Genomic DNA, 17054 nt, shown 5'->3' with positions numbered 1-17054 from the left:
AGAAAGTTGAAATGTAAAGCATATATAAGTTAAATATTTTAATACTTCGAGCACATATTTTTGTACAAAATATGAAATAGTCGGTATTAAAAACTCATAAATTAGTATTTAAGTATTTGTACTTGTTTTTCACATCGGAGAGGACATGTGAATCTAGATGGTGTAGAAAAAATTTCTTGTAAATCAGAAAATTTATAATCATTTTCTTCCTTACAAAAATAACCCAAGTTTGAATATAAGAATTTAAAGACAATCTATCCTTTATTTAATTTCATAAAAAGAATATTTATAATCACTAACTATAGTATACACATATTTGGTCCCCTATGAGCAATCCTAAATCCTAAATAATAAAAATATATAATATATAAAATACACGAATTAAGCTGATTGGACACAATAATATTATCTAGACATAGTACCCAAATTTTACGTGTACATTAAGGGGACATATTAATTAATTATTGCCATCACTTTTATTTATTTCTTTTCATGAAACGAAAATTGCTCCATCTTACATTGTTAAATTCACGTATCAGATTATCGTGAGTTGCAATTAGTACATTATTTGGTCTGAGATCGTTAAAAACAATATTTGTCTAAAAAAAATACAACATGACATCTAGACTACAGTACCAATTAAATAAATTGACTTTTATGTCATGTAATCGTATCTTGTTAGTAAAACAACACGTGTTTGATCCTATATTTATATATTTGAAGAATTTTATGTAAAAATTCAAATTTTCATTTTTGAAATAATTAATCCATTTTTTTTCTCGACCTTTCCAAATTAAACCAAAACCGCGATCAAGTATAAAAAACCACGTGACGGGGGAGTTCAATGGTCGAAGCATACCTTAGTACTCACTAGCTGTAGATGCTTGCTGGTCAAGCATTCTGCTCCTATTTTTATTCTTTTTAAATTAATAAAACATTTAATTTAAACATAGAAACAAATTAAATTAATTTTCAATTAGTTTGTAATAATCAAGTTAATTGAGATGCAGTCTCAATGATTTATTTCTATAAAACATTTAATTTAAACATTGAAAAGTAATACATTTAATACAAAAAATAAATTTTTTCATGAGTTAAATAGGAGACCTTTGTCTCACAAAATGGATACGTTCTGCTATGAGTTTTTATGATAAATTAATTATTCAAAATACAATTACTATAACTACCCCTTAATCTTAACGGTGCCTCCTCAGCTTCACTGTTACTGCTTCTCCCGTTGCTCTCCAATGGCGGATACTAAGCCCCAAGAATCATCTGTCTCTTCCTTCAATCCTACGCTATCCATTTATTCTTCCTCGTGCTTATGTTTCTGATCTGTGATCACCACCTGTTTTCAAGATTTACCAATTATACTTGAAAAAGTTCATTTCTTTCTTGCGTAGACAATGGCGGAGGAGGAAATCATGCTTTTACATGGCGATTTGGAACTGAACATCTATGAGGCGCGTGGCCTGCCCAACATGGACATGGTATCTGAGCGCCTGCGCCGCTGCTTCACTGCTTGCGAGTCGTGCCGCCCCACCAATGCTGCGGAATCCGAGCGTAGCGGTGGTGGGAATCGTCACCGGGACCGGAAGCTGGACCACCACCGCAAGATGATCACCAGTGACCCTTATGTCACGGTGTCCGTTCCCCAGGCCACACTCGCCCGCACGCGCGTGATACCCAACTCCCAGCATCCCACATGGAACGAGCATTTTCATATCCCCTTAGCTCATCCAATGGCGTTTCTGGATATCCGCGTTAAGGACAATGATATGTTCGGTGCCGACACCATGGGAAAAGTGTTAATCCCGGCGGAGAAGATCGCTTCCGGCGAGGTGATCGAGGGCTGGTTTCCGGTTACTTCTTCTTCCGGTAAGCCGCCGAAACCTGATACTGCGCTGCGGCTTAAGATGCAATTCGTTCCTTGTAATAAAAACTCATTGTATAATCATGGCATTGCGGGTGACCCATCGCATAAAGGGATTAGGAAGACTTATTTTCCGATTAGGAAAGGGAGCTCGGTTACTCTATACCAAGATGCACATAATAAAGATGATGGAAAAATGCCTGAGATTATGTTAGAGAATGGGTTGGTTCGGGAGCATGCCGGATGTTGGGAGGACATATGCTACGCAATATCGGAGGCACACCACTTGATATACATTGTGGGATGGGCCGTTTTCCATAAAGTCAAGTTGATTAGGGAGCCAACAAAACCATTACCGAGAGGCGGGGACCTGACACTAGGTGAATTGTTGAAGTACAAGTCTCAGGAAGGTGTCCGAATTCTATTATTGGTTTGGGATGATAAGACTTCTCACAATAAACCCTTGATCAACACGGTATGAGAAACTATGATGCCTTATGAGAAAGATAGGTTCAAGTGAGTAATGGGTTGAATGTGGTGGTTTCAAAGACTAATCTTTGTTCACACAGTTATTCTTGTTGCGTGATATGGAATTTGGTGTGTGTAAGGTATGTGGTCAATTTAGCAAGTTGAAGGAGTCCAGGAATTGCTTGAAACTTGTGAGCTGTCTGATTTAAAGTTTGTAGACGCACGTTGAAAATTTAGTATCTTAAATGGAAAATTGAAGATTTCATGAAGTTAAGTGCAAAACATGTTTAGGATGTTCATGGAAAATATGGATATAATATATGGTAATTGGCAAGCGCATCTCAACCATGTAGAATAAATTGTCCTGTAACTTCTACATGCTTTTTATGTTCATTTTCCAAGTTATCACACACCATTTGGCGACTGGTGCTTTATTATTTTTTGTTGTTCGCAGTGAAATCTTAGTATATATGATGGGCTCATATTAGTGTCACCTTAATAGGTATTTTATCATTTAAATAAGTCATGATTCACTGCAAACTGTGCTATCGGGGACTAGTCAACGCTAAGTATTGAATTTTACACATCCATATCCGAATTTCTCCTGTTTTCAAATGCTTATAACATGGTAGTCACGATTGAGTGAATTGTGGTTTTAGTGACTGGTTTTGGTGACATTTGATGCAGGAAGGAGTAATGAAAACTCATGATGAGGAGACCAAGAAATTTTTTCGGAATTCATCTGTAATGTGCGTGCTGTCACCACGCTATGGGAGCTCTAAACTTAGCTTTTTGAAACAACAGGTTAATGTCTTGTATAATTGCATCTGTTCAAATAGTTGTAACTTCTTTTAGGGCATTTCGTGTCAGAGAGATAGTTTGTTAGCTTTTTACCGAAAATGCTGGAAAAGACAAATGAGGATAATTTTTGATGCAGCGAGGTCACTGTAGGATTATCATATACATGAATAATTTCATATAGCAAAACGTGGGAAGGTGATTTAACCTAAACTAATTTGTGACTCATTCAAGAGGTGCTTCAGCATAACTTGGCCTTTAATCCCTTCAAAATGTTTGGTCTTGTGTATTTTGTCTCCAGTTGATCTTCTCATTTCTAACATCCTCTTCTCTAGTAGTCTAGCCTCTCTCGTTTCCATTTGATTCTCAAATTATTGACTTCTGCATGCAATTGTATTACAGGTCGTCGGAACTGTTTTTACGCATCATCAGAAATGTGTTCTTGTTGATACACAAGCCCATGGCAATAATCGAAAAATTACTGCCTTCTTAGGTGGTATTGATTTATGTGATGGCCGATATGATACGCCAGAACATCGATTATTCCGTGATCTTGACACGATTTTTCAAGATGATTTTCATCAGCCTACATTTGTGGTATGAAATTAACCCTTGCACAGTTTTTGTTTTTAACTAGTTTACTCTTAACTGCATTTTTAATAATTTTTATTAGTGTTCGTACTCGTTTGTAAATAATGTAAATGAGGCTATGTGTGCTTACTGGCTTATGCTTTTCATTACCAAAACCAAAAAAATCCAGGTCTTTCAGCATTTGCGAGGTGATTTGAGCTAGCAAAAGAAAAGTTCAGCGTTTGATCTTTCAGCATTTATCTAGTGACCCTTTTGCTATACATCTAGAGCATCTAGTCTCTCTACTACAATGTTCAAGATTTTGAAATCTCACTTATTGGTTGTCGTTAGATGTCCCACATCAGCTGGATTACGTCATTTGGGGTTGTATATATGGACTTGGACAATCATCTCCCATTGAGCTAGCTTTTGGGTTTAGTTATGATCAAATCTCAATCTTAAGATGGTATCAGAATCAAGATCCATCGTTATGTGTTAGACTGCCATATGAGATAGCTGATAATGTCTTGTAAACATCATGCTCCAATTGTTTATTCATGGGTGTGAGAAGGTATGTTAAATGTCACACATTGGTTGGATTATGTTCTTGAGAGTTGTATATATGGACTTGGAGCTAGCTTTTGGGGTTGAGTTAGGTTCAAGTTTCAATCTTATTATATAATCACATCGTTATGTGTTGAATGAGTATGTCTTGTATAAACTTCACTCTTTAGTTATTCATTTTTAGTCGTGAGGGGGTTTTGTTAAAAATGTTTAACGTAGACTGAATTAAGTCATTGAAAGTTGTATATATGGACTTGAACAATTCTTATTTGAGTTCACTTTTGAAATTGAGTAAGGTCAAAGTCTCAATTTTAACATGGTATCAGAGTCAATACCCACCGTTATGTGTTAGGTTGCTCTATAGGCCATCCGACAATGTCTTGTATAAAGTTCAAGCTCCAATTGTTCATTCCCACACCGACTGGATTAAGTCTTTGAGTTATACATATGGAAATCATCTTCCCTTAAGTTAGTTTTTGGGGTTGAAGTAGACTCAAGTCTCAATCTTTAACAATTTTCAATGTTTCATCATATGATTTCGGTTGCATGTCATTGACTTTCCTCGGCCAACAATTATGATTTGTTTGTTCGTTTATTTTTATATACATTAAATGTGGTGGTTGGAGATTACTGTGAAGCTATTATTTGTCTCTTTGACTTGGTTTCATGTGGTGAGATAATTTTAAAAGCACCCAACGCCTAGGATATGTTATTGACTGCTGTTCACTAAATAAACTATTATAGTTTGTAGTTGATGATCACCTAGTGCTTATTATACCAACATTTGAGCATAAGGAAGATTCTTTTGGCTCTTTAAACCAGTATGCTGTTTAAGAAATCATAAAACTGAGAGAGAGATATATAAAAGTTGCGATCACTTATCAATTAATCATGAGGCAATTATTCTAATTAATGGTTTACCCTGAGAAGTTGCTAGTCTAGTATTCTATTAAGTATTTCTAGTTGTACCTCAGTATTATCAACTGAAAACTTATCCCTGGTGAGCTTTTTACTAATTCTTCCAATTTCTCTTCATTTTCTGTTCTCTTTCATTAATTGGATTTTTTAGGCAGGACTTAAGTCTCCAAGGCAGCCGTGGCATGATTTGCATTGTAGAATTGATGGGCCTGCTGCATATGATGTCCTTATAAACTTTGCTCAACGATGGAGAAAAACGACAAAGTGGAGAGAATTTAGTTTACTTAAGAAAAAGATGACCCATTGGCATGATGATGCTATGTTAAAGATTGAGAGAATATCATGGATACTCACGCCTGCCTTTTCTTTTTCCAAGGATGGAACTTACACATCTTTCACAGATGATGATCCTCATCTTTATGTGTCCGGAGAAGAAAACCCAGAAAACTGGCACACACAGGTTCAGAGCCATCAACTTGGAATGTTTATGTTATTTGGTGGAGTTTCTTGAAAATTATTTTAGTCTTTCTTTACTGGTACAGATCTTTCGGTCAATAGATTCGGGCTCAGTTAGAGGCTTTCCCAAATTCTATGATGAAGCTCAGGCACAGGTTATGGAAAGCCTTTGTCCAGAGTAATGACTGGTTTTCATCTTGAGATGGTTACTATTTTCATCATTTCACTCTATCTTCAATGCTGACTATGCAGAACCTTGTCTGCTCGAAAAATCTGGTGATAGACAAAAGCATTCAAACGGCGTATATTCAGGCAATAAGATCTGCTCAGCAGTTTATCTATATTGAAAATCAATACTTTCTTGGTTCATCGTATGATTGGCCGTCATATAAAAATGCAGGTAAAGATCATAATTTCATGCTTGTCGCATCTGTTTTATCTGTTTATGGTATTTGGATGATAAAAATCACTTTTTCCTCATGGCCACTTCCTTTGGCCCTAACGACCATTATGTCAGCAGCTAAATCACTTTTTCCAAAAATGCAGGGGCTGATCATCCGATCCCAATGGAGTTAGCACTGAAAATTGCTAGCAAAATTAGAGCAGAGGAGCGATTTGCAGTCTATGTTGTTCTTCCAATGTGGCCGGAGGGCAATCCTAAAGATAATGTTATGCAAGAAATTCTCTTTTGGCAGGTAATTCACAACAAATTTCCTGACTTAGTTCACAAAGATACTGTATATTCTTCATTGTTGGAGGTCTGGTGATGGAGATTTATACGAGTCAACCAACGTACCCTCTCTAATCAAAAGACAAAAGAACAATATTACAACACTTCCACTTCTTGCATTATTCAAAGTCTTTGTAGCCTAATCAAAAAATTTGCTCAATGTAAACGTAATTGGTGTGGCCGTTCCGTTAGAAAACTTTTCTAGGTTTGATACTGGGTTTTCATTTTATCATCTGCATCATCTACTAGATTATCATGCCTTGAGATAAATACTGATTGTTTCTCTAGTGTCATATGATGGACACATTTATTGAGTGGGTTATTTATTTTACTTGCACGCCTTTTATTTTTTAGGCCCAAACTATGGAGATGATGTATAAAGTTATTGCAAAGGAGATCAAGTCGATGCAATTAGATTCACATCCTGAAGACTATTTGAATTTCTACTGTCTTGGCAACAGGGAACCAATTTCAAATACTACTTCTCAGGTGGATGGAGATGCTGATAAGGTAGTTGTCCAAAAAAAAAACATATCGTTTTTTTAGTTGTAAAGCGTATTTTTTTGTGTTCAAATATGTGTGCATTTATACGGATTCAATATTATGCCGAAATAAGAACTATTAGTATGAGAAATATCTATCATAACTGAGATGCATTAGTAACTGAAGGAAAGACGAGTTCCCTGGAGATGTATTTGAATAAAACAAGGATTTGTAAAACCTGAAGTCTGTTCCATGAATTTATTAGTGTATCCACCATCCCAACGCCAATATCGATTATTATATTTATCTAATAGGAGTATTAGTTTCGATGTTAGAGTAGATCAATATATATATATATATATAAACAATTTAATATCATGTTTTTTGGTAATTTCTGTATTTTTTGTCGTATGTGAATTTGCTCTTTATTTGTTTACTTTCCTTCTATTTTTTATAACATGTATTTGTATAACATTCATTCTTTCTGTTCTGATGTATGTAACCAAATAGCTACTAGTTAAGTTGTTTTTGGACTTTAATTATTCATCAACTTAATTAGCTCATGAATTCACAAAAATATATTCCTTCATAAATTGTTAACTTTAATATTATGAATCTTTACCACGGTACATGTCACGGGATATGAGATCACACCTAATTTTTCTTGTGCCATTATATTAAGCTGAGGCTTTTAATTGTTATCTTATAAAACATCTGGTATCCATGACTTTTGCTCAGGTTTCAGACTCCCAAAAGTTTCAAAGATTTATGATTTACGTGCATGCCAAAGGAATGATAGTGGATGATGAGTATGTCATAATAGGATCTGCCAATATCAATCAAAGATCTATGGCCGGCACAAAAGACACGGAGATGGCAATGGGCGCATATCAACCTCATCACACTTGGGTAAAGAAGAAGCGGCATCCTCACGGCCAGGTTTGATCACTTCAAGAATCCTTTTTGTTCTTTTTCAGACACGGATGTCGTATGAAATGTTCATTTGTAAGTTTTTAGTTTTTGATGTGATCACAGTGTTTGAAGTGTGATCTAGATCTTCGGCTCGTTTTTTCTTGTCTATGAACTACTGTTATCCTAATACACATGCAGATTTATGGATATAGAATGTCCCTTTGGTCCGAACACCTTGGTAAGGTTGAAATTTTTTTCGAAGAACCACAGAGCTTAGAGTGTGTAAAGATGGTGAATGAGGTCGCTAGAGATAACTGGAATAGATACACGCGTGACGAGTTTACGCATTTGCAAGGTCATTTACTCAAGTATCCCATGGAGGTAGACATTGATGGTAGCCTCAATCCTTTAGCAGGACACGAAAATTTCCCAGATGTGGGGGGCAGAGTTCTTGGGACTCATTCTGCTGCTATTCCTGATGTTTTAACAACGTGATGTTAATCTATCTTTGTGTGTTGTTTGTACAATTTGAGCACAGTTGTAATCTTGAAATTGTTTTTTTCCCCAATTTTTTCTTTGTTATGTTGTGTGAATATAGGTTTGGATTTTACATGTGTTGTTTGTATATTTATTTGGATAGGTATAATACCGTTGGTAGTGAAGTATTTTATGCATTTCACACAGCATTTACACTTTTTTTTTAAACTTTCAATATTACTTTAAAATAGAAGTTAAGCAATATTTTAAGATTGAAATGTAAGTTTTACCTTTTAATGACGAGGGAGAACGAACAAGCACGATGTTAATTAAATTTAAAATATTAACCCTAGAAATATTTTTAGTTGTGCAAAATTAAATAGAGTTTAAGAATTTGAAGGAGTTGGTGTTCTAATCCTACTAATTTTGTTTTGCCTTGATTGTAACGAACGACAATCTAACCAACGCTACCACAATGATGGTTTGTTCACAACTTAAAATTAAGAAAATCTACCATTCCTACTCCACCCCAATAATGTAATAGAAATAAAAGTTAATTACGTACTATACTAACATTCGAAATCTCGAAATTATTGAAAAGATTTCATTATTTTTAGTCATTCATCATTGTTTTCAAATTTTGAGTACATGTCCTGAAAATATTTACGTCAGGCAAGCTGCGGCGGTGGCGGAGGAGAGACGCTGTCGCTGTGGGCAGCGTATCACTAGAAAAAAAAGGTGAAGAAGAATCATCCCACGTGAAGAAGGGTTAGGATTCGAAGGCAGAGTGGATGTCCACATTTGGAGAGGCAGTGGAAATGGGAGATGGGGAAGGCTGTTCGGGGTATTTTAGGATGGACTTCTTTTAATGTTCTTTACTGGGTTCATTCTATCCAACACATTAAAGTAACACTCTCGACTTATTTTTATAGATATAAACTAAAAGCAAAAAATTGTGTTAGACGGTCTCACGAGTTGTATTTGTGAGACGGATCTATTATTTGGGTCATCCATGAAAAAGTATTACTTTTTATGTTAAGAATATTACTTTTTATTGTGAATATCGATAGGGCTGATCCATCTCACATATTAAGATCCGTGAGACGGTCTCACGTGAGACTCACTCTAAATTAAAATAGAATATTAAAATTGATTAAATGATCGTATTAAAAAAAAAATCTAGCCTGAACCTTTTTATTGGTTCATTGGGTTGATTAATAAGTGGGCCAACGATTTATTTGGTTTAAAAAATATATTATTTGAAGTAAGGACTGTTGAGAATATAATGGGGTTTTGGACCCATGACCTATCACATTAACGCCACTTGGACCAAGAGCAGGTGGCTGGCTTACTTGGCGTAACATTTGTATAGATCATCTTCGCTTTTGCCCCGCAGGGATTGACGGTTGATATAGCATCTTTTCAATATTGCATATCCTCTCCCTATTTAGTAATGTAAATAATCAAAATTTGATCTTAATATAATAAATTTGATTTTTTAAACTTTTATAGTCATTCCACCAATATTACGTGACATCGAATATAATGCCAATTTTTAATATGACGCAATTATAATCTATAAATTATGTTAACCAAGTAAATTGCACTAGATAAATTTTATAAGACATGATCTTTACAAAAAGTGTTGGTAACGGAAAACGAACTCATGATTCTATCTGCACAAACATACCTAACAAGCTTTACTTGGTTAATAGTGTATCTATTATATAAGCACATATATAAAAATTGTGAAGCTATACTTCACATGGACTATGTCAATTTCAAGTTTCTTATCAATGCGTAAGCATGTGTATAATATCTTGATAAGACATATTCAGAATAAAAGTTATAAAATCAACCAATAGTTTGGCTTTATGACACATAATCCAACAAAAAGCTAACCTATTGACATATACACGTGGAGTTCTTAATGTTCACTTGTTTAGAATGGAGTTTTGTGTCATCATGGCATAAATAAATAAAATTTAATTTTTGTTAATAGCTGTAACTTTTGATCTGATGATAATTTATTCGATGAAAAAACAAAGAAATTGTTGTAGAATTATGCTATCTCATGTTTCTAGCAAGATATTTGGATTCTCTCGTCTTTCTTTAACACCAAATCTTCTCCTTCATTGTGAAACATTTTTTGGTTGTTGTATCATGCATGCATGCCTTCTTCTTTATGACGTAGAAATACACGGTCGCTATTTTTCAATGCGTATTGAGTAAATCCTCGAATTAATACAATAACCTGTGAAATTCACACAGCTACTTTGAATTGCTAGAGTTCCATATAATGCTGGTCAAAAAATATGTTGCAGACCCTTTGTTTTTTAAATTGAAATAGTTTCTTTATTATAACTTCTAATCATTTCAAAGTATTTGAATTCGAAATTTTTCGTTGTATCTCAAAGTATTCGTTCATATGAAACTTATTCGATTCAATTTCCACCTTCAGAAAATATTTTATATAAATGTGAGGAGAAATCAAGCCGCATGAGCAGATTCGAGGAAAAAATGGATCTATGACGGACTCATTATTTAGGTTAGATTTCGATGTAAATGAAAATCAAAACAAGATAATGTATAATGAGATCATTAATTAGGTTGGGTTTCGGCCTAAATGAGAATTAAAATAGGATGATGGGCGCTTTAATATGACGATTCATCGATCACTAATCTTTTACACCAAACTGAACCTATGGTATATTTTACTTGGTTAATATTGTGTTCTTTATATAAACACACCACTCTATGTATAAATAAGTGTGTAAAGATTTTAAAGATGTCTGAGTTGGTGGAGTAGATGATTATTTAATCAATAATGAATAGTTCGATTATTCTACCAACACATTATTGGATTTGTTCAATACGATTTACTTGGCTAGCATAGTTTACAGGCTATTGTGTTGATCTACAGGTTCATCCGACGGTGAGTTTCAACATCGTTAAAAAAATAAGTAAAAAAGGTATAATTTTAAAAAATCTTCCCATTAAAAAAAAAAGTATTTTTTATTCTTTTATATTATATTTTATATCAATATCATTTATATTATAATAAAATGGTTTTTGATTTGTGGTGGATTCCTATACATCAAATTGGCTGCATTTGGCTTATAAATTCCTAATTGTGTGTATTAAATTTCTTCGTTTCGTGGAGAAAGATGTGTATCTCTCACTTGATCACCTCCATAGGTATTTCTCCTCTCATGAATGAAGAATCGATGGAGTTTCATGCAAACCCACCTGATCCTCTGCCGACGACATCCGAAGTGGCGGATTCTTGTCCAATTGGATGTTTAGTCTATAGGATCAAAGAATTTGTTCGATTCGCGGTGTCTGCTGTCGTCGGGAATGTTCTCTCCGCAGTTTTAACCTTTTTCTTTGCCTTGGGTGAGTGGTTCAACCTCTCTGTAGATTCGATTTCTTGATTTTGGTTTGATCGTACGCTTCTAATGCAGGTGGGTTATCACGATTCAAGGGGTTTGATGGTTTCACCCACCCCATAATTATGATGTGTTTTTTTCTTAACATTGATTTATTCTCCCGTGGTTCTTATTGTTTTAGGGTTTAGGTTTTTACTATGTCCTGCAAATTGGGGTTTTTCAGCATATTTGGGGATTTAGAACACTTAAAAGAAATTATAATTTTAGGCTATATTTGGACCTTGGGTGACAGAGAATGTGAAGAAAACAATCATTCATACTGAGAACCCCAAGGATGCAGTTTTCATTTTCTTTGTGATTGTGTGGTGTAGGATTTTGGACGTGAATTTTGTGCTCTATAGGTTTTTGGAGTTGATTAAAAGGTGATTGAAAAATCACCTTATGATTATTTTTGTCAGAAACGTCTCGCGCAGCAACTACTGAATTTTAGAGGGATGGTGATCTTTAGTAGTACTTTCTCTCGAATTATTCTTTATGCTAATGAAGGAGCTGTCCCTGCTATGCAGTTGGTACCATATTGGGAGCAATGACTGGAGCGCTTATTGGCCAAGAGACAGAAAGTGGATTTGTTAGAGGGGCTTCGGTTGGTGCCATATCCGGTGCTGTTTACTCCATCGAAGTCTTTGAATCATCACTTCTTTTGTGGCAGTCCGATGAATCTGGGGTACAGTGTCTCCTGTATTTGGTAAGTCTTATCTATTGAATGGATTAATAATCTTGAGTCAATACTATTCAATTGCAGACGTGATAATTCTGGCATTCAATCTTCGAGATTTATAGCATGTTTAGTAATCTGATTGAGTTTGGAGCTAATAATCTGACTGTACAGATTGATGTGATAGTGAGCCTTCTAAGTGGCAGACTTGTCCGCGAGCGTATTGGTCCAGCTATGCTAAGTGCCGTGCAAAGTCAGGTATTATGCTGCTCGATTGCTTTTCTTTGAAATGGGGATGACAGTATTTTTACATTTTTGACTTACAAAATTTTCTTCGTTAATCAGATGGGAGCTGTAGAAACAACATTTGAAGACGTTCCCGACATTTTTGACACTGGCGGGGCAAATGGTTTGTTAGTAGACACAGTTGAAAAGTTCCCAAAGATAAGGGTTGCAAGAGACGACATTGTTGATACTTCCGGAGAGGGAGTCTCTTGTTCTGTTTGCCTTCAGGTACTGTTCTAATTTCTTTCCCTTTTTATCTGTCTCTTGTTAGATAAACTACATCAGTGCACCTTGACTTTTGGCCTATATAGTGACATTTATGAAATTTGCGTAATTTCTATGACAAAGCAATTACGCATACGACACATCCTACATCTACACTCGTTGTGGGTATTCATTTATATCCACCTAATTTCAGAAGAGGCCATTGTAATTATTCAAGTGTTGGCCAAAGTTTGAGCTCTTTGTATATAGACTTCTTTTATCGACAAGTTGAACTGATTTAGAAGAATCTGTCCCATGCTTTTAAATATACGCAGGACTTTCAGCTAGGGGAGACCGTGCGAAGTTTACCTCATTGTCACCACTTGTTTCATCTACCTTGCATCGACTCTTGGCTGGTGAGACACGGTTCTTGCCCGTTGTGTAGAAGAGTATTTTGATGCTCTTTTTGTACGGCGAGAAACACCAGCTTGATGATATCCTCTTACTCGTATACGGCCTCTCTATTTGTTCAATAAATCCGTAGTTTTAGATTGGCTAGGTGCAGCTCTATGTATGTAGTTTCTGAGCAACATCTTTCGTGTTCGGTCTCTGCGCTTGATCACGATTTTGTAAAGAAAATTTTGAGGTGTGGTTTGTATTCCCTCACAGATCCTACGTACACACAATGTTTGTTTGCTATTAGTATTTTCTTTATCATCACTAGTTGTGTTGTTACATGGCATTGTATCGTATCCATCTTGTATGACGTGGATAATTTGACTATTCCTATAAATCATCGTAAATTATGCAAATTAGTACAGGCGCATAATATATTTTCATTCTTATTCATTTATAAATATTGTTCCATAGTTTATTTATCAATAAAGTTCAATTTTTCTTGCTTGATTTTCACTTCATTCACAACCATGCTTTGCACTTTCTAACCATTTTAATTTTAACGCTCATCTGGTGTAACTCTTTATTCTTGTTTTTTTTTAAAAAAAATCTATTAAGTGTAAGTATTTTAATTTATAACATCGGATTTCAGATTATCTTTTATGACAATCGAAATCACCTGTTTAACATGTAATGAAAAAAATCTCTCACAGTCCAATGGCTAACAAGAAAGTGAGCAATCAAACTACCATTTCAATTCAATCATATGAAAAACTTGAGAATTCTAAAATTGGCTACAAGTCCGTGAGAAAGCTAGTTTTTTTAAAGAACTTTCCTAAGCTAAAGAGATAAAATGAAAGTACTTTTTTATGATATATCAATGAGAATGGAGAGTCCTCCTCCCAATCCATACATACATGATCGATAGAATCACTGCGTAAGTAGGACAGTCAACTTTATACTGTTTACTTTTTGGATTTGAAAAAGAATGCATTATCATTCATTTTGCAATAATTTCTTTAAAAAAAGTATATTCATCTTATTAGCGGTTCTTTTTCTTTTTTTTTTTCAAGGAATTGAAAATAAAAATTAGGAGAAAATTATCTCAACTACATTTTCTGAACCAAAACAAATTAAGGCTCGGCTGAGCAAATAATTGAGAGTTTTTTTTATATATTTTTAGAAATAAAGGTAACGATAAAAATCGAAACATACTACTTTTTAATTATAAAAACGATTTTAAAATATATGTCCAAATGCATATTTGTTCTTAAAACAACTTCAAATCTTTATGGTATCGAGACGTTGAAATTATTTTTACTTTTCACAAAATATTGCATAGTTACACAATTACTTCTGTATGAAGGTCCAAAATACATGTCATTGATAAGACCAAAACTAATTCAATCTTTTCAAAAAAAAATAATAATAATAATTCAATCTTTACAAAAAAAATTCGGTATTGTTAGCAATTTATTTGAAGTTATACTAAAGTAAAATTTTAAATATTTAGTCGATCAAAACTCAAAATGTAACAAGTTAATAGATCGAAAAGTTTATTTTTTCCCTACAAAAAAAAATGACCGATTTCAAACTTTAAAATCTTTCTTGATTCAAATTTCAGTTCCATACCTCAAATATGAACTAAGAACCACCGTGAAATCCAAAACAAACGTGTTTAGCAAGGGCAATATAGGTATTTCGCGACAGATACACGACAAAAGACCCAAACAATTCATCCATGCACGATGATAGAAGAACATGCTACCCACTCAACTCATTCCCCTCTCTACTCTTGAATAGTCCCAACATTTAACAACTCTTAAATCTCAAAGCCGACAGCCAAAATGGGTTTCATTACAGGAAACGGAAAAAACCTCTATCTCGAATCGTCGTGAAAAAACTTTTCCAACGATCATCATCCGATCACGAAAGCGATTCTAGTATTGTGATTGTGCACAACAACAACAAAAGGAAGATTCAGCAATGAAATAAGCAACATCTTGTATGAAGAGACTATGGGTACAGATTTCTTGTCAAGAGAAGATATGGTTGTCTTACTTATTCACGCGCACACATATATATATAGAGAGAATTTTGTTAGAAAAGACGAAAATGATCTTGTAAGTTGGCTTGAATTGAAATTTGATTATTTTATGAGTCAAAATTTGTTCTTAATGTAATAACTTGTCTTCCTTTGTATCTCATAACATAGTATTGAATATTATCCATATGTTTGAAAAGATGGCAGCACTCAGGCGAAAAATTGATTCCAAATACGGACAATGACAAATTATTTTAGTAATTCCTACTTTTAATAAACAGATAATCAAAATCTATTTTGGTCAGACTTATTGGACAAACATGCCCTAAACCATATATTACTTATGATAACATAATGCATGTTTGCATATATTTATACAGGCTAGAAAGGCATTCAGAAAAGTCTGGTGAAGTTGCAAGCCCTCGTTCGAGGGGTTATCGTCCGAAGACAAGCACGCTTAGCCTTGCAATGCACGCACGCACGCACGCACTTGCCCAGTGCACCTCACTGTTCACGCTCGAAAGCTTCTGTTAAACGACTAGTCGAATATAGCCTAAATGGGAGCAATTCATGGTATTTTTCGATTTCTAGAAAATTCAATGTTAAGTGTTGTACAATTATTCCAAGGAAATGGGAATCATGTTGGCTGCGGATCAACTTTTGAAAACTAGATAGATATCGAGCACGTAATTAAACAAGAATAAATGTTATAAAATATTTTGAAATATATTTGTACAGATGGATTTATTTATATATTTCGAGCATGTTTTAGTTTGATATTGAGCTTGAATAATGTTGGAGCTTGTTTTAGTTTGATATTTCGGAGTATATATCACCAAATAAATCATTTACTCTTGCTAATATACTATCCTCCAAAAATTAGATTTACTAGTGTTGATCCATTATATATATAATTTCAAAAATATCATACTCGGCTCAAAACCAAAACGTACGTAGTAAACTAATTTTGAGTATGATTCAAACTATTTTCACCGTAACAATTTATATTATAACAAAAAATATATTATTTAATGCTCGTGGCCACACATTAATTGCTATGTGGGTTAGATGAAATATTTTCTTTAGTCTTACTTTATAGATTTTCAAATATATTTTATTGAAAATATCTATAATTTTTGCAGTGATAAAGATGCAATTAGTAAAAATAAATCACATAAAAACCAAACAGAAAATATTCATATCCAATATTTCAATATAATATAAGATGTTTCTGGGGAAAAAAAATAAAAAAAAAGAGAGGCAATAGACTCTGGACAATCACGAATCCAACTAAATTACCAACGACTATAAGAAATAAGTGGAAGTAAACCAATATCTTCCGACGGTGGCTAAAATATAGCTAGAAATTGTGTTAGTCTTTTTATCATGTATATGCAGATTAGAAATATTGAGAGATTGAGGACTTGATCCTGTAGAATACAGGATAGTTGGCATTATCCATTTTCTCCAGTAACCCTTCCTACTCACCTATTCTACCTGCAAGAGTAAGAAAAAAAATCGCCTAGATGAGTTAGAGACCACCACAAACTCTGAAAAGCAGCCTAAAATATAGAGTTGTTGTGTGTTCAAAGTCCCCACTTATGATAATAGTATCGCTAGAAACTACGTGTTTTTCTTTTCATCATTTATATGCAGACTAGAAATATTGAGAGAATGAGGACTTGATTCTGTAGGAAACATGATGGTTGGAATTATCCATTTTCTCCAGTTACCCTTCCTCCTCACCTTTCCTCCCTGCAAGAGTAAGAAAA

The 17054-nt window shown here is 34.3% G+C and overlaps 2 protein-coding genes across 3 annotated transcripts; both read left to right on the top strand.

Moving 5' to 3' along the window:
• Positions 1 to 1187: 1187 nt before the first annotated feature.
• LOC142525135 (phospholipase D delta-like) lies at positions 1188 to 8455 on the top strand. Of its 2 annotated transcripts, none has more exons than XM_075629414.1 (10): positions 1188 to 2348; positions 3029 to 3145; positions 3542 to 3736; positions 5343 to 5651; positions 5734 to 5802; positions 5900 to 6047; positions 6194 to 6342; positions 6732 to 6866; positions 7599 to 7799; positions 7971 to 8455. In XM_075629414.1, the coding sequence occupies exons 1-10, from the start codon at positions 1407 to 1409 to the stop codon at positions 8265 to 8267; spliced, it is 2562 nt and encodes an 853-aa protein (XP_075485529.1). In that variant the 5' UTR covers positions 1188 to 1406; the 3' UTR covers positions 8268 to 8455. The 2 variants fall into 2 exon arrangements, with proteins under 2 accessions (XP_075485529.1, XP_075485458.1); XM_075629343.1 differs by having other exon boundaries at positions 6732 to 6887.
• Positions 8456 to 11337: 2882 nt separating this feature from the next.
• Positions 11338 to 13562, top strand: LOC142525045 (NEP1-interacting protein-like 1). Its single transcript, XM_075629243.1, has 5 exons — positions 11338 to 11645; positions 12205 to 12383; positions 12528 to 12611; positions 12699 to 12866; positions 13178 to 13562. The coding sequence occupies exons 1-5, from the start codon at positions 11417 to 11419 to the stop codon at positions 13298 to 13300; spliced, it is 783 nt and encodes a 260-aa protein (XP_075485358.1). The 5' UTR covers positions 11338 to 11416; the 3' UTR covers positions 13301 to 13562.
• Positions 13563 to 17054: the final 3492 nt, after the last annotated feature.

The sequence above is a fragment of the Primulina tabacum genome, chromosome 1 (assembly GCF_025594145.1).
Source record: "Primulina tabacum isolate GXHZ01 chromosome 1, ASM2559414v2, whole genome shotgun sequence".
Taxonomy (NCBI): Eukaryota; Viridiplantae; Streptophyta; class Magnoliopsida; order Lamiales; family Gesneriaceae; genus Primulina; species Primulina tabacum.
This window is presented reverse-complemented; position numbering and strand designations above follow the sequence as displayed.